At 39.9% G+C, this 21,435-nt stretch overlaps 1 protein-coding gene across 1 annotated transcript in view; it reads right to left on the reverse strand.

Moving 5' to 3' along the window:
* Positions 1 to 4,859: 4,859 nt before the first annotated feature.
* Positions 4,860 to 21,435, reverse strand: part of ZNF536 (zinc finger protein 536) — a 289,579-nt gene continuing 273,003 nt past the window's right edge. Inside the window, exon 8 of the mRNA XM_059857004.1 lies at positions 4,860 to 8,091. Coding sequence (XP_059712987.1) covers positions 7,856 to 8,091 — 236 coding nt within the window. The 3' untranslated portion in view covers positions 4,860 to 7,855. The remainder of the gene's footprint in view (positions 8,092 to 21,435) is intronic.

Raw genomic sequence — 21,435 nt, forward strand, 5'->3', positions numbered from 1 at the left:
CTAGGTTGCAAAAGACTTTGGAGATCATCAAGCAGTAGGAGTTGCACAGGGCAAGGCACACCTTTAGGTGTCTTCCCATCCAGCAGGAACCCAAAGCACTGGGCAGCCTCTCCAATTTGTCCTCCCACTTCTGTCAAACAGAAACATTGATAGGATCAGTCAAATTTTTTTGCATCAGTTTAAGCATTTATGATTTAATTGCAAATGTATGAGGTTGCTCAACTGACTCTTGCTCAGGTGGAGATTATTGAACTCCTTGCAATGCACTGAATATGGCCATGGGAAGGTGACAGTGTTTCCTCTAGAGCAAACGACACTGGCCACCAAGAAGACACTCAGGTCGTGGTTCTGCTCCTTCTGAACATCAGAAATGTTTTGGCATAACACCCAGGAAGGAGTAGGTGTTAAAGAATCAACATATATAATACTACATCAAGATGTTTCTCCTATAAATCAATAACATTTGGAGGCTTTAGCTCACTGGAAGAATAGGTTAGATCAATTGCTTAGGAAAAAAATAACAAGTCAGTTTCAAAGCTAATTGAAAATGAACCTCTTCCTCAGTGTACAGGCAAGCTGAGTTTGGTGATGCCAGGACCACCAGTACAGCTTGAGAGAAGACACCCAGATGGCAATTTCTGTACAGACAGGAACACATGCTCCACAGGGAAAATACACCTTTCTTCAGAACAGCAATGCAAACACTGATTGAACACCAGGAGCTTTGGAGATACCCACACTTTTCATGGACAGTCCTTCATGGAAAAATGTGAATTGCCTTCCCCAGGAGCAGCCCCTCACTGAATGCTGCTCCCATGGCACTAGGCATTGGCATAAAACCAGCAGCACAGCCAGGACAAGCACAAATCAAGAACAGTGGTTCCCTAGAGAAGGATGTACCACAGTCATAGATATTCTGTGGAAGACCTTTCACAAAAGAGATTTTCTCTGTTGGGATTAATAGCTCCATTTTTCTTTATTACTCCACGTGTGTTTCACTCATTCGTGCATCAGCTTCTTTCAAACAGAAAACAAGTGAGAAAACCATCCTCCGATAATAAAATCTTAAAAGTAATAAGAAATACAGTGGCACAACCTAAAGAGAAATCAGATATTCCATGTTGCAATATCTCACACAACTGAAGAACTAGTTCTCTCCACAAATTCTCGCTTTCAAAGAGAAGGTGTGTTTTACCTCTAACTTCACTAAGAATACACCTGATTCACCATCAAATTATTTAAATTTTACACAGCCAAAATTTCAGGAGTTTAAGGGATTCATCACATCCCATGACTCAGATTTTCAACCCCTTGGTCCATATTTAGAGGCCCCGCAGTAACTCACTGATGTTCAGAAACCCTGCATATCCACCACTAGGCTTTTCTATGGTGTGGAAAATCAGACACTTCAAACACCTATTTTGGAGTTAAGGGGTCAGACAAGGTTCCTACTAAAAGAAAAACTACAGGGTGTATAAGTTTGTGCATATACACACAAAGTCATTACATACACATAAACATGATTATCAACTTCAGTCCTTTAAAATTTAAAACATTTCAGTTTTCATTCATAATCCCATATTCAGCACCTCTTTTAAAGATTGAATTTTCCTTCAACCTCATCTATTGAGCTGTAACTTACCTGCTACTACTGTCTGCACACAAGGCAAAGCTTGAGGTGTCTGTACAAATAATTGATGTGTAATAAATAGAAGAAACTCTTGTTTCCAGCCTTCTTCATGTTGTGAGAAGTAAGTAAGATTTACTGACTAGTGATTTCATGGATTTCTTTGCAATACCAGCTAATGAACATTCTCAGGTGCATCTGTTGCACAAGGCAGGGCTGGTATTGTTTTAAATCATCAAAATTTTAGGAAAAGCATAAAGAGAGGAGTGTTTGTACCTATGATAAAAAAAAAATCTCTTCCAAATCCTGGGGGCAGATCTCCCCCTGGGGTGATAGTGGATGGCATTTGATTTACACCAGCAGTGGAGAGCCCCTTCTGAGTGCATCAAGTTTGGATTCTCTGCCTGCACTTAGCATCCTTCCACATGGCTTCATGGATCAGTATTATAAATTCTAGACATAAACAAAGAAAAAAACAGACTGACAGAGAATGTGATCAGCAATTTACATCTGTGCACAATTTTTCCCTCTGTTTGTGTCACTAAAATTCATGATCTTTTATCCTTAGCCTTCAGTTTGCCTTCCCAGTCCTCCTGGTTGCAAGCAATGCTGTAAAACCTTTAAAATATTAAGAAAATTACATATGGTACATCTTGCTTTAAATATAGTGTTCAGTCTTTGTTAAGTGTTATTTTGTACATTAAATGAATAGCGTGCCCACCAGGTAAAGGACATTTTGTTGCTTACCATGTCTGTCTCTGCACAACATGTAGTGCAAGGGCATAAATAACAGTGTGTTATATAAATAATTACATATATGAAGGGCTGTAAAACACTGAAGATATATTTGTACTTTTACTTATGAGAACGTTTTAAAAATGATTGCTTTGTTCACTGCGTGGTTTTTATGTGCTGAATGTGGTGCACGCAGAGAACATTTTCCAAAGTTGGTTTTTTTTTTTTTCCTTTCCTCCAGGTCACACTAGCGTTATAGTTAGCAAATTGATAAGGTTCCACTGTTAAGCTTTATTACTTGTGACATGAGCCTATGACACTTTATAAAAAGAAGTAATCCAGAACAATCTCTAGGTAATTAACACCTAGATAAACAAACATAAATTTCTATATTGCATTTATTTGGACTACCACTCAAATACGCGTGAACCATGCTTTTTTAATTAAAAGATAAATCTATGTGACACTTAGCCTCAAACTTAATTATTCAGCATAGTATAATAAAAAATAGAGCCCATTAAATGTGTCTTGCTCTGTATTTCTGTATTAACAGCAAAACAGTTCACTCTGGGATCATTTAAATTTTCTTCTTCCTCTTTTCCTGTAATTTCCCTATTCACTGAGAACCTTTGGTTAAAAAAAATAAATACCACAACAAAAAGCCCCCAAACAATACCCTGAACAACACCAACAGGTGAGGAGCCACAGAACTTCTCACAGCCCTAGGAACACTCAGCTGGGTGACATTTCTAATATGACATTACACCATAGCTTTATTCTCCCTCCTTCTCCTCCCCGGGCTTCCCGATGGAAACATACTGTGGTGGATCATGCCAAGCAGTGATATCCAGAAATGGAAATCACAATAGTTACGAATAATTTCACTGGGAGCATGCTTACAATACACAAGGTGAGGTTTCTATAATATACTGTTACAATACAGATGTTAAACAGAGAGGGGAAATATTCAATTCCCAAATTACAATAGACAGAGGGCCTAAAGTCCTTATAAAAGTTTCAACAAGAAATGTTCTCTTAAAGCTGGGAGCAGCCTTCTGATGCTAGGTGGGAGACTCAGGACACCCAGGATTTCTGTGAAGAAAGCTGCCCATCAGCTGTGGGAAACAAAACCCCACAGACCTCAGTGAGACAGCCCTTTCCTCTTTCAGACCTTCTTCCCACCTGCCTTCACAGGTGATGCAACCCCACATGCAGTACATGGCCACTGGTGGTCATTTTTAGATTTCCTAGAGGATTGTATGCACAGTGTAATGCACTGCTCCCAGCAGAAATCCAGGACCTTAAAGTAGACTGTAAGCATGTCCATAGAGGTGCAATGAGATGGTCATTGCTCCTTAGTCAGGTTTTCACATTTTCCTTTCCTGTCTACTGAAACCAGAAGGCAGGAAAATCTTTGGGATTTTCTCTCCACCACTCTCTCCCCAGACAGTTCTTTTTCCCTGGATCCAGGGCACAGCAGTTACCTGAAAGGACAATGATCCTGTTGAGAGGCAGAGTTCAGCTCTGATCCCTCCTCAAGACACATTTTTACGTTCTGCCATTTTGTGCCTAGGAAGGGCTGCTCCCCTCAAGAGAGGGTGAGAAACACAAGAAAATTCATTCAATTTTTGGATTTTGATTAAAATTTGATGCATTGCAGCGCAGATTTTATTCTCTGTGGATGAAGAGATCTGTGGCATTTGCCCACAGACCAGGGAATTTGGCAGCAGCTCCATGAGTCCCCTGGCTGCAGAGACTTTCTACAAGTTCACCAGTAACAGCACCTCCTCACTGTGAGTTTCAGCCACTGAAAAACTGAATTTCTATGATTCTATGCTTTAATTCTTAACCCTTCTGACAATTTTTGTACCTTTTCCTTCTGGAGAATGCAAGCTAGAATATAACTATATTATTGTGGGTATGACAGGCTTAATTTAATATTAAAATTTCTGTTTTCGAAACATGTTTGCTTTCTCAGTTTTTCTTGGAGCAAGGCCACATTACTCTCTCCTCCCCATACTTGCTGTAGTTTCTCAGATTTGGTGCATCTTTTTTTTGATGTTAATCATCCTTACTTTTCTAAGTGAAAAACCCTTTAATTTATTTGCTTTCAAATGTGCAGATAAAACCTTAAAGGGGAAGAATAAAGATTCACCCAGGAGAATGGGAGCACTCTTGCTCTTGTACATTCTTTGAAGTGTGAGCAGCTTTCTTAACATGCACCATAACAATAAACCTCACAATCTTCTAAAGCCAAATATATGATCTATACAAACAATCTTTTTTAATGTGAAAACATGACTTTATACATCATAGTGTATGATACACACTTCAAACACTTTCAAATCAAAGCTTGATAGACCCCAAGACTTTTTCTATAGTACATAAGTAGTAGTATATAAAACAATTATTACTACATGCTAAAACAGATTTCCACAGTCTTTTAATTAAGCACAATATATATAATATATATCTGTATATACTGTATATAGATTTGTTCAGATTAATAAGTGGACTGAGCACACACACCCAGCATAATACACTCCAGTAACTGCCTAACAACTGTGAATTTACTGGCATTATTTTTTTTTCTTTTTAAATCTGACAAAGCTGAAGAAAATAACGTTTTAACTGTTCCTAATAAACATAAGCAAGTAGGAAAACTTTTTTTCAGAGGTAGAGGTTTTATTGCGTAAAACACTGGATAAAACTGTACTGCTTCAAAGACATTTTTATTCTAACAGCAGAAAGAAAACAGTCATTGCTGAAAAAACAACTTTTAATACTTCTATACCAGAATAAAGTTCTGTCAACTGATGTATTATAATAATAAATAATGACCAAGAATAAACTTTAAATACAAAGTTTTCTAATTGTTACAAGCATAGCAACAAAATCCTCTACTCTATTGATCTCAGATTTCCTCCAAGATAGAAATTTTTCTTTGTGTAGGAATGTAGACAGTATTATGACCAGTATCACAGACTACAGAAGTTACAGAGAAAAAACTTGACATGTTTAGATATGAGAAGCATGATGATATTCAGAAACTGACAATGCATCACTGCTGCTGTCACTTGTTTGTATTACAAGTTACAAATGTTCTGGAAAAAAGGGCTATGTCAGAGGGGAGGATAGGGACAGTAGCACCCGACCAAATGGAATCAACACACACATCACAAGGAGCGGGAGATGTTTCCAGTGTCACAAACAGAATTATTGCCTGTCGTATCTGAAAATGCTCAGAAGACACAAAAGAATACTGAAAGAGCTCAAAAAGTGCAAGAAATGGAATGTGGGGGGTGGTTTTGTTTTTTTTTTCTCTCTCTTTTTTTTTTCTTTTTTTTTCTTTTTTTTTTTTTTTGCTAAGATACCGAAGGCGGCGCAAACACACAAAGCAAGCGACTGACACAGTCACCAAACACAGTAGTGCAGTTAAAATCCTAAAGCTTACTACAGTCAGAAAGGTTCAATAACATTTCAATCCTTTATCTAGGATCATAGAAACAGTTGCATTAAGTTTATCAACTCGATTTAAGTAAGGCAGTGAGAACTATACTAGAAAAACAAGAAAAGCAGCTTGCTCTGTGCCAGATGGGTCCAAGTTACACAGTGACCTCATTTAAACTGAAACTTCAGTTGGATGACATCCTTTCCGACAGCATATGCAAACCGTATTCCTTATTAGCCTGAGATTTTTTTTTCCAGTCTCAGGGTAGCGCTAAGAATTTTATTTACATTGATTGCAGTTTAGTATTTTTTGTAAACTGCTTTAGGCAGAGCTGAAGTTTTAAGGCCCTGGGGTTTTACTCTGTGCTCCCAGCCTGCAAAGAAATATTGACTTTTTTTTTTTTTACTTTTTTCTTTTTTTTTTTCTTAAGTCTGGATGATTTTGCTTTAGAAGAAGTTAATACTTCTCTACTATCATGATAAACAGCACCAATTTTGCTTCTATCAAAGGAAGTACATTAGAAGGATAAAATTTTATGCCATTCAGAGAATTTCAGAATAAACCTTTAGTTATTTTTCTTACTTTTTATGTGGTTTGTTATAGTCTCTCAAAAGCTTCCTATGTGGCAAAGACCTTACCAAATTTGGAGCATCCAATCAGTAAAAAAGCTAAAGTCTGCAAAAATATAGAACACATTTGTTTTACAAAACCAAAGAAATATCATCTAAAACACTTTCTTTTTCATTAGAGACAAAGAGCAGAAAGCTTGGATTCATATTTTAGGTCAAGCTACTTTATAAGGGCTTGCTCCAGAAGAAACTTCTGCACTGTGTCTGTAACACTTACAAAAACTAATACATGAAAAATAACCATGACCAGGGAATCCTTCATTCAAGTGTAAGGAAAAAAAAAAAGGAATCGAAAGGAAGTTTGAAAAAAACTCAATAAGACAAGTAAAGACCAGAAGAAAAAAATTATCAACCTCCTATATAATAAAATTCTGTTTCTCACCAGTTCCTTCTATAGATAAGGCTGACTAGTTTTACTAAACAATATTTCTATATATTGTACTTCTACATTTATAGCAACTTCTTCAACAAGGAAAAAAAAGGAATAAAAGCATTTCCCTCAATACTGCAAGATGATTACAAAAAATGGAATTACATTTCAAATCTGCAATCACACATTGGGCTGCAGATTTTTATTTTCTGACCATTGATTCATTTGGCTGTATATTAACAAAAAAAAAAAAAAAAGAAAATGTAATATCACAATACTTTTCAAAATAGGTCAGTACTGACCCCAGCTTATGGGCCGTCTAAGGTTTCTCCTACACTGCAGTTGCAACACCACTTGAATTGATTTTCTCTGCAATGACAGCTCCAGTCAGACTGGCACCATGGCAGTCTACCAAGGCATCTCATTACTATGCTAGGCAAATGACAGCAGCTGGTGTCATATTATAAAGGTGTTTTCAACAATGAAAACACAGCCCCTCAATCTTCAAGGCAACACTATATCGTTTAGAGGGTATCATTTTTCTGTTAAGAGCATTATTTTTGGACAAAGACCACTTTTAAGTTTAAAATTGCCCTGCTTTTTTGAATAACTAACGACCTCCTAACATTTTTAAATCACTTTATTATCGCACCTACATTGTTTGGAAGTACTAGTTGCCAGGTAACTGTTTAGCAGCCATTTTCAAGGGCTGGAAATTTATTTTGCATGTGTAATATATATATTTACACACACACACATATGTATGGAATGTGTGTATTTTGTGTGTGCATGTGTGTGTAGATATATATTCAGTTTGGGTATGACTGGATATCTCTGTGTCTGTTAATACACATATATATATGTACATGTGTGGGTACATGTACATATACATATATTTGAATGTTTTCAGCATTCTGGACCCTTCTGGGAACTGGCACGCCATCCCTTTCCCTGGAAGGGGTTTATTAAGCCAGCCCTCACCAACCACGAGTCCCAAGCCGGGGTAAAAGGCTACAGCAGAGCAGGGCTGGACCCGCTGGGCATCACTCCTGGGCCTTGGTGCCCTCGTCGGGCAGCTCTGCCGAGCTCCCTGCCTTGGCAGCCGCCGGCTCCTCCAAACTCCCAGCAGCTTCCGAGTCGACTCTGGAGCGCTTGAACCTGCGGTCGGGGTACTGGCTGTTGTCGAAAGGCATGCGATGCACACAGAGCACGTGGGTCTTCAGGTTTCCCTTCTGAGAGGCACTGTAGGGGCAGTATCTGCACTGGAAAGGCCGGTGACCTGCGTGACAGACACAGCCCGGTTAGTTTTTGCTTTAGCCCACGGACATTGCACAGCCCGGACAAACGGGACACTCCGGAGCCCCTCTTCTGCTGGAAGGGGCCATCGCCCTTCCTCAATAAACTGCATTTCAAAAATTCTCTGCTTAGGATTTCCAGAGCAGTGCAGCTAATCCATCTCCCTCCTCAGCCCCAGCTGTAAATCCTTCAGCCCAGGATCCAAACCGAGCTCTTGTAAATACAGCGTGTACAAAACTGTCTTCCTTTACATTTGTTAATTATCTTTTTTATTGAAGTGCAATTCAAGGATGACAATGTGCAGACCCTTAGTCTAATAAACACACTTTGTCTTTGGGTGGGTTTCTGGGTAAAGAGTTGTATGCTTTATTTCAATCGCACAGATTACTTTTTAATGGAAAGAAATAATGGATTGAGATAGCCAAGGCCTCAAACCTGCAAACATTTACTCCAGTGAGATTACTCCTGTGAGTAAAGATACGCAAGCATGTAAGTGTTTGCTGGACCAGGGCCCAAGGTTATCATCAGCTTTAAAATAAAATGTCCAAGCCAGATTAGAAAAGGAATGTTAATGCACAAAATCTGATAGATGCACTTCTTGTGGATAAAACAGCAATTGACCATGTAACAAAGGCATGAATGAAAGATATCTCTTCTCAGTAGGGCTTATCAATATGCTCTCCTATATTTTTCAGATTATTGTGACTTCAAATCTCCATGCTGTATCTGGTTTTGGAGGTTATGTTTCAACAATCACATTTCAACCTATGCTGGGAAGTTGTTGATGTGTTTTACTGGAACTTTATGAGCTTTGTCTCTCAAATTAACTTAAACCAGGACCATCTGAGGTCAAATGCGCTTAGCTTGCTTTAATTTGCTCAAATAAATGAATAAATAAATGTGCCAGACCATCTACATAAAGCCAGGATAAGTGAAAAACAATACCCTATCTCCACATTTGAAAAGCACATTTTCCCTTGCTGCTGTAGTACTACTCACAGAAAAGAGCAGACATAAAAGAGATGCTGGGGTAGCAGAGGAGGAGAATTATGCTTTCTGCAATGGGGAAGGGGCTGGACTCTCTCCCCTTGCTTTTAGGTGGGAATTTACCAGCTAAACAAATAGACACCAGTTGTGAACTGGTCTGATGCTACCTGTGCTGGAGTGGAAATGCTGCCATGCTTCTCCCAGCAGAGATGGGAGCATGGGCAGCTGCTGGCACAGGAGATGAGCATCTCTGTAGCAGAGTGAATTCACTTGAACCAGCGTTAGCACCCTGGGCTGCTCAAACAACTTGCCATTTCTACTGTAATAACAGCACCACCACCTGAAGGCTGAGTCCCCCAAAACATGCTACTTGCTACACAGGGGAAGGACACTTGGTGCCCTGAGCCCTTGCCCCAGGAATGCAGCCTTGTTTCCTTCCTCAAGGATGGAAAGCTCCCCTTTACCCTTTGCTTTCATAGGCTGAAGACTACCAGAAGTGTTACTGCCCCCCCAAGCCTCCAAAGTGCCTCTTTATTATGTGTGTTGTGCCTCCAGCTGTTGGAGCGAGTCCTGAGGAGGAACCAAGAGGATCTGAGGGATGGAGAACCTTTCCTGTAAGGAAAGCGTGAGAGAATTGGGATGGTTCAGCCTGGAAAAGAGGAGGCTCAGGGGTCACCTAATTATGGCCTTTCAGTACCTTAATGGGTTGACAAAAAAGATGGACAGGGACTATTTACAGGGGCCTAGAGTGACAGGACACGGGGGAATGGCTTCAAACTGACAGACAGAGGGTTTAGGTTGTATATTAGGAAAAAGTTCTTCCCTCTGAGAGTAGTCCTAGCACAGGTTGCCCAGAGAAGCTGTGGCTGCACCATCCCTCCAAGTGTTCCAGGCTTGGAGTAACCTGGGATAGTGGAAGGTGTCCCTGCCCACAGCAGGAGGGTTGGAAAGAGACGATTTTTAGTGTCCCTTCCACCCAAGCCACTCCATGATGCTGCGATCTCACCAACCAGCTCTTAATAAACAGACATCCTAATTCTTTCCTGCAAAGAACAAACTCTAAGCAAGGAATGCAGAAAGCATGGCTGGAGCTAACCACCTCACATGCACCAGACTAAAAGCAAACTCTTTTTTGCCCACCACTGAACCAAGTTCAAACCCGTGTTCAAAATTCCATGCAGAGAATGTCATTTATTAATTCAAGGCACTTTAATAAATCAGACAATATAAAGTGCACCTACAAGGATTCAGTTCTGCATTGCTTCTCCCACGACTTACTTTTTCAGGCCATCAAAATTTCACATCACTGCCTTGTGAAAAGTAAGTACACAATAAGTTAATTTGTATTGTCACTATGCAGTACAACTGTGGTAAAGAGCACATTCATTTTTAATCCGATATGAATAATATATAAATATGTATACAGAGTGAGGGTCATAGGAAAGCAAGCGGTACATTGTTTACAGCAGAAGTAGTACAAAAAGTAGAGATTATTCTTGCTTGCAAAGATAACAATATCTGCAATTTGCTTGTAACTAAGGGGTGAAGGAAAATTCCCATTTCTTTTAGGTATCCCCATTCATTAATTTTAGCTCCAAAACTTGTTGTGGGCAGCAGGCTCTTAAAATAACCCTTCCCAGATAAGTTGGCCATAAATTTATAATGCTTTATCTAGCAGTGGTTGGTAGGTCCTTCCTTAGCATCTATAGTTCATATGCATTTTACCCACTATATATCTCCCAATAAAATTATATGAAAGCCCTCCAGAAAAAAAAAAAAAAAAGACGAAAAAGAAAAGAAGAAAGGAATCTTCCTGATAGTTCAGGAGATGATGTGATATGCATTGCAATCGTAGTAAAAAGAATTAGAATGAAAGTGGGTGGACTAGGGGGGCAAACTATGGTGTGCATCTTTCTCTGATCAAAAATCAGGATGGAGGACAATGTATTGTTTGCAGCTGAAATAATCCTGTTGTGGAGCTATGTTCTATGAAGGCTGTGACTGAGCATGTGGAGAGACTTTGCAATCCTCTGGATGGAAGCTGACAGTCTAAGGAAATGGAAGAGCAGAAAATAATAATCCAAATTATCTAAAATGACAACAATGATGGCTGGACTCAAAGAACACTTTTAGCATGTATGGATTTCCCCAGGAGGGGTGATCACTTCCAGCACCTGCTGGAGCCTCTCCTCTAAAAGTGATCTAAACCTCCAGGATCAGACCCAGGAGGGTTGGCAGTGCTGAAGGGACCTAGGCTCATCATCTTCTCTAGTTTTGACTGAATTTTAGGGAGCACAAGGAGCATGGGTAAGAGGTACCTTCTGGCCAGGATGGAAAAGTTTTCTGCAGACCCATATTAAGAAAAATTCCTCAGTGTTTGAAACTAGTCCACCTTTTTAAAAATATATGCTGCTTCATTAATTTAGGCTTTGAGGGAAAAAAAAAAGTAAAGATTGTTTTCTTTTCTTTCAAGTTTATGATGTGATATGTTGCTTTGTGACACTTCATGTCAAGCTGCATCAGTCACATCGCGTTAGGTTTCATAACATGGCATGACTGATGCAGCCCAACATGGTGCATCAGCTGAACAGTCAGAAACTGTAGGTTTTGAGAAAGACATGGATCTCAGTCTGGGGTTTACAGCCACTTAAATGAAAGTTTACCTCAAGTAAGGGCCTTGGATTTAAACAAAACCATTGCCCAAGAGTTGTTAAAGATTCAAGTACATGCCAAACTGTATTTTGCTTTGTCTAATCCTTGAAACTCAAAATGTATTACTGGAACACATAAAAAGTCAATGTCAATGAAGTGGCACTGGGTTACTCACTGTAATCCAAACACTGCTAATAGTTACTAATTTATTAACTTTGATATGGATCCATTATTTAAGATTAGCACAAAGGAATACACAAACGAGAGAGAGAAAGAGTGATGAATACTAAACTCTTTTTCATTAAAAAAATCATTTACATGGTCAAGCCGCATTAATTCTCCACTTCTAAAAATATTTGATCGGCATCCAAATTCTATAAAATTTCCACAAAGAAACATCTTATTTTTGTGGTATTGCAGGCACATATGTAGGGGTTTGCACTAAAACGTAAAAATGGGCATTGAGCTAGTCACATGAATAAGATCAGGAATTTATTCCAGATTGTTAAAAGTGTACTAATCACAGCAAAATCATGGCTTTCTCCCAAAGCAGCAAGAAAATGGTAATTTGAAAGAAAAATGCCAATAATACATCACACACAAGCCGTCTGTTGTCCCCACTACACCACTTTGTATTATATTGCATATGTGTACATATATACACAGATACACGCATACAGACACACACACACACGCGATTTAATGCATAAATTTAGGGGAAAGACAGAAGAGCAATAACATGATGAACAGAAAACAAATGCTGTGCAATGTACTATAAATTATAATTAAGCTCTGAATAAAATGTGTTTCTTAGATATGACATTTGTTCCCTTAAAATGCAAAAATGGCCATGATTATCTGACAGAATGTTTTTCCTTAGATGGCCAATGGCTATAGCACTTACTGAGATGCAATACGGCAAACTCATTTCAGATTTCTTTGCCTGGTTTAAGAAAATCCTTTTGGTGAAAATCAAAAATAACAGCAATTACCTCTTTAAAACAAATTATTCCCTCGCAAAGAGATATTTGAAAAAGCCTCAAAGGCTTGAATTTCTCGGAAACAATTCCCTTTAGTTGGGATGTTGGACACTGAAGGTCTGGACTGGACTTGCTGGGCCACTGTAGCAGTGCCCCACGGGCAGGGCAGCTCTGGCCAGCCCTGGGCACTGGAGCAGGAGTGGCTGCAGGGGCTCAGATGGATGGGCACTGCCTGCTGCACCGGGATGCTTGGTCCCATAACGCTGCTGGTGGAATGGTCCATGTAATCACACATCTGCTGCCCAGCAAAGCCTGCACTCACACCTTCAGTAAGCCCGCACCTCCCCAGGTGCTGCCCGGAGCTGCTTTGAGTCCTTTTTCCCCCACACAAGGTTGTATTTGAGGTACAATCATCTCTAAGCACATGAAGTGCGTGCTGCCTCAGAAGTAACAGCAGGCAACGATGGCCGGGTGCTTTCTGTGTTTGCAGAGAGGCTTTTCGAGCATCTCCAGTTCTCTGGCAGTGACTGCTGGGCTGAGCTCATGTCTCTCTCAGACCACAGCCTCCAGGTCCCAGGCATCTTGGTGAACACTGCCATTTGAAAGTATATTAGAGCATAATAACAGGCATTTGCAAAGGGAAAACTATTTTCATTTAAATCTTGGCTAGTGCAATTTCCTTTTTTTAACGTATAAATTTTCATAAATACATTTCCTATCCACAGCAAACATCCCAAGTACTGCATGCATTACCCAGGAGAGCAGAATGGCTCTAAAGCAGCCATTCGGATCTGGAGCATAACAGTATGGATGGGAAAATGCTGAATAAATATATTTGTCCAATAGACAATAATGGCTCTGATTGAGCCATTCCACTTTATTGGTCTCAAAATATGCATTTTATGAAACTCCCCAAATACCAGACAGATTAAAATACACCCAATCAGGTTGGTATCTGTAATAAAAGTTTTTATAAAACAATTGAAAAGTATATGGTTATTTACGCACAGGTCCAAGACCAACCAAGATGATCTTCTGGGAAAATTTCAATATGCTGTGAAGTTTATATGTTACTTGGATTACAAAAAAAAAAAAAAAAAAAAGAAAAAATTGAATTTTAAAAACTCTATTTCATGTTGACCATGAAAAGTCATAAAACAAAAAAGCTTTATCTGAGGTATTTTTGGTGATTTCCTCTGGAACAACATTTTTTAAAAAATGTAGAGATATCTGGATTTTAAGAAGACCGGGGAACACTTCCAGTGACCAAGGCTAAGGCTTTGGGTTACATGTTTCCATTGGGACTCCTAAAGCAAGGGCAACCTCTGATCACCCTCCTTTCAGCTGAATTCCTTCATTACCAGGCTCAGTCCTGCTGAATCCTTAGAGGTCCTCAGATGAACTGCCCATGGCACCAGTGTCTTTACTTAAATCCCTCCTCACTGATATGGGGCACTTCGGAGCAGCTCACATGCTGCCACCTGGAAAGCCTTTCTCCTGCTGTGAGTTACTGGAAAGATCTTAATTTGGGGAGGATAACTTTGGGGTGAAGACTCAGCACATGACAAAACACAGCCAGCAGCCTGATCCTAAATCAATAAAAGGATGTCTGGAAAAAAGAAAAACATGCCAAGGTCAGCACCCACCCCAAAGCACCACATGACACTGCATTCCTGGTGTCCTGCAGAGATGGACACTCAGTGTATGGGCACCTGCAATGGCAGGGTGGCAATTCACTGAACTGTCACTGGCTGCAGAAGAGCTGGAAAATAAAAAGACCTAATCTGTAACTGATTTTATCAAGGATTTTTACTTGAACAAAAAAACTTCAATAGTTGGATTGAATTAAACCCTCAGATACCTGCATGGCTTTTCTGAAATTAATCAAAGGTAGAGCCTATTCTTAAGTTAGTGCCTTACCCAGTGCTTGGTGTTTCCAAATAAGTATTTCAGCTTGCTGATGAGTGTACTAAAATGTTTAATGACGACAGAGAAAAGCAAAATTTGGTGCTACACTTTGCCTTTAACACATATTATTAAAATATTATGTTAATTTCACACATTCCCCCTAAAATAAAAACTGTTCTTATAATAATTATTCAATTCCTGTCTCAAAAGGCTACAGTCACTAATTATCACACACTGAAGTTTCCTTTAAAAGCAAGAGAAGTAAAAACCACCAACAAATCAGCCCTGCTATGTAACACAGCCAAGTGCAGGTTGGTCTGACACAGAGGTTAACAGCCACCTGGGCACTCCTGATAAATTCTACTGATGTCCTTCATCAATATGGTGATGAATTACTGAATGATTCACTCACAAAACTATGGAAAATATCACTAATTTAACATTTTTTTCCTGTAGTATCTGGAACATGGAAATTATAATTATTTGGAGGTAGAGTAATGAACTTGTTAGCCATCTGTAGTGCACTAAATACAAGAGAATTAGGAAATGGGCAGTGAAATCACTGATGGTGTAACAGAGACTTGCAAGTCCTGGGAAAACAAACATTTCCCATTTCTTGCAGAGTTGGTAAAACAACAGAATTACTCAGCTCCAGCCACTCAGCACAGAATTTGTTTCTTTTTCAGAAGAAGTTATTCACACAGGAACTTTTGATTTAGAAGGGAAATGGATCTCTTCTTGGAAGAAAGGAATAGCCTCAGCAGAATAGCTGAAAAGGTCTTCCTGAACAAATATTAAACTTATGGGAACCCTGTAAAGCTACATTTCTGAGATAAAGCACAGAAGGCTGTGCTTTCTCAGGATCTGTGTGTCTCAGACCTCGGCTGGTGGGTGCACACATGGTGCCCTGTGCACAATGGCATCAGTTCAGGTTCTGACATGACAAACATGAGTTACGAGCCCGGAGCCTCAGCGGGCTCCAAACGAGGTTAGTGGGAATGCTGTCATTGATTGAGCTTGAAATGCCAGACTATCATTGTCCCATGCTTTGGGAAATTTAATTACATTTAATTTTACATATTTATTTACTTTGGTTTATACACATAAGTAGAGGACAGAGTTCTTATCAAGGGCACTAGATACCTGTTGTAAAAAGCAGGCAAACTCTGACTAAAGTCATAATGGTTACAGAAATCATAATCCTTTTCATAATCCTAAACTCACAGCAGCTTGTGTTTTGGCCAAGCTTTCATTTCCAGCCATTTCCTCCTGTCTGGTACCAATCCCTGTTCTCCCAAACCCTGATGTGTCCCTTCATCTCGGCAGCCTGGGCCCCTCCACATGAGAGGGGAGAGGTACCCAAGCCCAGTGAGTGAGCCGGGCACAGTCCTCACAGCCTTCCTTTTCTCTGGTGCTTTCGGGAGACTGCAACTAAGGAAACACATTTGGAAGGTAATTGACAGACTTTTCTTTAATATTAACTAACCCCAAGTTCTTCTGATCATCAAAATTACATGCTCAGAGTCCCACCTTTGCCTTTACTTACATATTTCAATTAATTGCTATGTCTATTCACTCCTTTACTTGTTTTAATCACTTCAATAACATTATATTCCCATTCTAACCCCCTTGAGCAAAATATCTCAGTTTTCCTACTAGGTCATTCACAAGTTTTCTCGCTAATGTTCTGTCATAATTTTTAATTGTCTCAGTAAATATTTATTATTTCAGGGAGCATTTACCACTTCTTGAATGAAGCTGTATTTGAATTTAATGTACCTATGATTTCCCAGAATAAATGCTATACTGGTGGCACTGGGATTTTAGTAAAGAGAACATTCAATTCAGAAGCTAATAGGAAAGACCTTGTTAGTGATTTTGCTACCAAATATCCTTTATTCTGCCTAGCAATTCATAAGTGCAATAGAATTTTCTCTTTCACTCTGGGTAACTGTCTTGCGTTTATTCATTTTATTTGGCAGAATGGAATTTTAAAAATCCCACGCTCAGCTTTCTTTCCTGCCAACATTTGGATGTGTCACATCCTCAGCTGGTGTCAAACTGGACAGTCACACAGCCTGAGCCATACAAAGACCTGCCCCCTCTGTGCACAGCCCCGTAAGGATACCCAGCCTCCCCACCAGTCCAACGGTCCATAAATCACCTAGGTGGGAAGGGATGGAATTATCCATGTGCTATAACATTTGCTGAAGTGAGATCCTAAGCTAGAATGTCTGTTTTCTGCATGTATGATGTCACTTAGACCAACCATGTTCTCCTTTCATTTTCGTTGTTGCTTTTTCACATAACTGGGGTAATTTAGAAGGTATTTTGTCACATTATCACTTGTCATGTACCTCACAATTCTCTAACTCCAGCTTGTGTTAGTAGAGAGACTGAAGAACAAAACACATTAAGTAAATAAATATCTAGCTCACTAATAGCTAATATTTCAAATTATCCAGGAGTAGCTCACAACGCCACTAATCATTCTGCTAAAACATCACTATTATCTGTTTATGGGATTTGGTGAGTGGAGTTCTCAGAACCACTCATTATTGGCAATGCTTCTGCATTATGTGCCATCACATCACAGCATTACCATGAGCACAGCCTGAGTGGGAACTCACAGCAACCCACCCTTTCACCAGGCACATTTCTGATGTAGGTGTACATATAGCTAATGTTTCCGTAAAAAAATAAACCAACATATTTTTATTATATCCCATTCAACAAACCAGGAGATCAAACAGTAAAAATTAAAGGGCTGCAAAGAGTAAATTGAGCATAAACTTTGCAGGACCTCTCCCTCTGGAAAGTGCTGTTGGTGTTGTCACAGAAAAAAAGTGTCTTTTTTTATCAAGTCACAAAGGAAATGCTTTCTCCCCTTCTCCTTTTCTTTTCTATAAAAGGCTCTCTAAAATGAAAGGTGTCAGACTTTGCTTTTTCTTCTTGGCATGATCCAGAATGTATGGCTGAGGAATGACAGATGTCTGCAACCAGCTGCAATGAAGCATGCTAAAGTTTCAGTCTAATCCACTTATTTCACTGCAGTCACGTAAACCAAAACAAATGGGCAGTGCCTTACATTATAAAAACACAGCAGCATTACTTTGTTGCATAATGTAGCTGATACGCCATCTTTTTATCATTTTTCCTACTGCAGAAAGAATTCACCTCTTTATTAAAAACAGCCCCTGAAAGTTCTCCCATTCTGCTTGCCTCTATTTTTTTCTTTTAGTGTCACAGCAGTCCTGCGATGCTCCATGCATTACTCAATATGTGGCTATTATAAAAACACTGTCATATTTTTCCAGGGAAGACTGCTTTTGTTTTTAAAAACGTGATCCAATTCAGAAGCCACCGGGCCTTATTCTGCTCTCTCATCCTTGCTGCCAGCCCGTGGCTTGAACAGATCTGTGCTGCTCTGACTCAGGATAGGATCTGCCATCAGATCAGTGCATGTTTCATCTGAGCAAAAGCCAAATAACAAGTGCACCAAGCACTTACCTTAACGGGTAAAAAAACCCCACGTCTCTGTTTTTCACTGATCAAACTGGAAATGTCATCAGAGACACAACTAATAGCCTTAATCTACCCAACTAACCTCATTCAAAACCCTCCCACTTTAATGAGGAGGGAGACCCACTGGCAGTGTGTTTCCTGAAGCCCTGAACAGCCCCCTGTGTTTTGTTATGCCAGAGGGAGTATAACCTAAGTGAACATGGCATCGCTTCCTGGGAAGGGAGACCCTGCCTCACTCCAACATGTAGTGCAGCAACCTTTTGAACCCTCCCCTCTTTAATCCTTGTATGGAAAGGGAAAGGATGAGGAGTCATGTGGCTCCCTCCCCGCCAGCAGTTCCAACAGCTGGGAAGCACTCTTTCAGCGCAATTCATAAAAAAAGATGTGTTGGATTTCGCCGATGGCAGAATGGTGTACGATTTCTGGCCCTTCAGGCTAAAACAATAAATGCAAAGAGGAAAATTTGAGATTTCCCCCCTTAAACTTCCCACAACAACCTCAGCAAAACCACATGACTTGTCTTGTACAATCTCCCTGGTGTTTTCAGTGCTACTTTGGCAGGAAATCAGAATTACTGTTATATAAATTCCATCTGATGCCAGAGCTACCATCTGTGAGTAAAACTGCTTCACCTACGTCTGCCGGCAAAGCCACTCTCCCAGAGACAAGGGAGAAGGGGAAAAAAAATTTGATTAATTTGCAGAATGCTTGTGATTTGCTCATATATTATTATAACTGCTCATCAGCACATGACAAATTCCCAGCACTCCGCACAGGAACCCGTTCAGTTTCAGCAGTTTTTTGCGTCGGCACCTGACAGACTGCAGAGCCACTAATGACTTTCAGATGCTTACAAACAGTAATTCTATCTTCAGAATAAAAAGAAAAATCCGTAGGAAGAAAAGAGTAGAGTTAGTCTATTCCATTTCCTTCCTGTATATCAACATGATTTAACTCTTCGGGGCAGCAGCGGTTCCAGGATCACAGCACGGCTGCTCCTTGCCTGTAAAAGACAAAGACTGCCAATCTCAGGGGAAAGGTGGAAGCAAAAGCCGGTCTCCGAAGGCTTTTGCTACACCAGCTCCACAGAGAGGCAGATACAAAGCAGGTAGCCTAGGAAAAGGCACACCTACCCTGCAGTGCTGGGAGAAAATACATGCTCTTCCCAGCGCTCCCGAATTCCGTGTCTATTTCCCTATTTTAATACTTCTGATAACCTTTTACATTTTCAGGGAACACATCTGCTTCCTAACTGCAGCTGAAATGTTTTTTTTCCCCCTTTAAAAGTATGATTATGCTTTCTGAAGCACTGTCTGTGTGCTTGATTGCCTGTTTTAGATTAGAGATTTTAGCAAGGAAACAAAGACTTCAGAGTGCACATCAGTCCTGCATATGAGAAACCACAGAAGGAATAAGCAATAAAATGTGATGCACCATCTGTCCACAAACAATAACCTGGATGTTCTGAAGGCTTACAAATTATTTAGCACACAACCTCACCGAATTATAGGACCCTTAAATAGAGCAATAGACTGGGAATGAGAACCTCTTTGATGTCCTTTTGTATTTTTTTTTTTCCCAACTCAGCCCTCGATTGATTGCTATCTGTTGAGGTATTTCTCAAAGACTATTGGAGCAAGTTGATATTTATTAAGTAGCTCTCTGTAGAATATTTTGCCACAGATTTGAACAGTGGGGTATACACTGCCTCCCTGGCCCTAGCCTGCTGCAAACAGATTGTTAATCAAAAGAGAGTCTAAAAGAATAGTCAGTTGGGAAATTCAGTCCTAAGGGCAAAATGCTGCCCTCGGTACCCATGTGCAACTCCTGCTGGCTTCCATGGGAGCTCACGGGAATGCTCAGGGAGGAATTGGACTTCATTAAGTACCAAAAGCTTTCTGACTGGACTCTTGTAGAACAATTCTCTAACAAAGAAAGCGATTTTAATTTTTGATTTTTTTTTTCTCCCCCAAATTAAGTCCTGCTGCAATTAAAAAGAAAGTGACATTTTTCCTGGCTGTCATGCTGAAGCACAGTGATCTTGCATGCAAAATGCATTAGCAACTGAGCACACTCCAGGTACTGTAAACTAGAGTATGTCAAAGCTACTGGATCCCTAGGCAAACCTGGCATCCTCCAGCAATATGCTCACATACCAAAATAAAGATATTCAGAGACCTGTGCTTGGGATAGAGGATTTTGTCTCACCATATTTAAATGTGAAATCATGTTTAAAAAAATCAGCCAAACAAACACTAAAAATATTTCTTTTTTAATATGCAGTGAATTGCAAGATTTCTGGATCTACTGTTTCATTCAACCTCTTCTCTGAATTATAAATTCCTGAGTTTTTAGTGAACATTAGAATTTGTTTTTTCCAATTGAAGCATGCCTCTAAACCCATACTCCAAAATAAATCAGCATCTCTTAAAGCCACCCACTTAATTTTTAAAAGGAAGAGCCTGCCCAAAATATTCTTTTGCTTTGGTTTCAATAGAATTTTTTCTTCAAATTTGCTTAACACAACATTTCCCACGCTGGCTCTCAGCCAACAGACATCCAGACCCACCTACCAAAGGTCTTCTCAGTGTGGTCTTTACTCTTTTGCCTAGATGGCAGATCAAAATTCAAATAAAAATAGATATTAGAAGACAGAGGATTTTTTTTATCGTATTCTTTTTGACAAACAGGCCAAGAGGGAGGTAACTGTATAATTAACTTTAGATGTGCCTAATGTAACTCCATTATCATTGATGGGTCTTATGGAGAGACACTGAGAGGGAAATGTGCCTTCTAGAGTTTCATAGTGGAGCCAGAACTATTGAAGAATATTTCAGTATTTAGGCCCTGATTCAGCAAATTGCTGAAGGTTATGCATACTACAAAGCCTGTAAGTCACCCCACAGACTTATGTAGGAATTCACAGGAGCTCACACAATGCATGAGCCCAACTTGTCCCTGAGCTGGGGCCTTGGAGCTTGGCCCTCATTTACAAAGATTCCTAAAAGAGACATGAAAATTTGCCTGGGGGTAAAAGCTGGCACATTCCATGGTCTCATTGTGACTCTGTGCTCCTTTCTGCATTTATCTTTGCATTTATTTCTATGTGGTGAGGGTGCAGGTGAGGGTCCAGCAGCCCAGCACCTGTGCAGGGACCCACAGCCATCCCGAGCTCTCCTGCAGGCAGGGTGGGCTCACAAATGGCTGCTAATTGGGAGGATGGGGATTTTACCATCCCTGGGGGCACACAGAGCCAGCTGGTTGCTCTATGGGTT

Source organism: Haemorhous mexicanus, chromosome 12 (genome assembly GCF_027477595.1).
Source record: "Haemorhous mexicanus isolate bHaeMex1 chromosome 12, bHaeMex1.pri, whole genome shotgun sequence".
Taxonomy (NCBI): Eukaryota; Metazoa; Chordata; class Aves; order Passeriformes; family Fringillidae; genus Haemorhous; species Haemorhous mexicanus.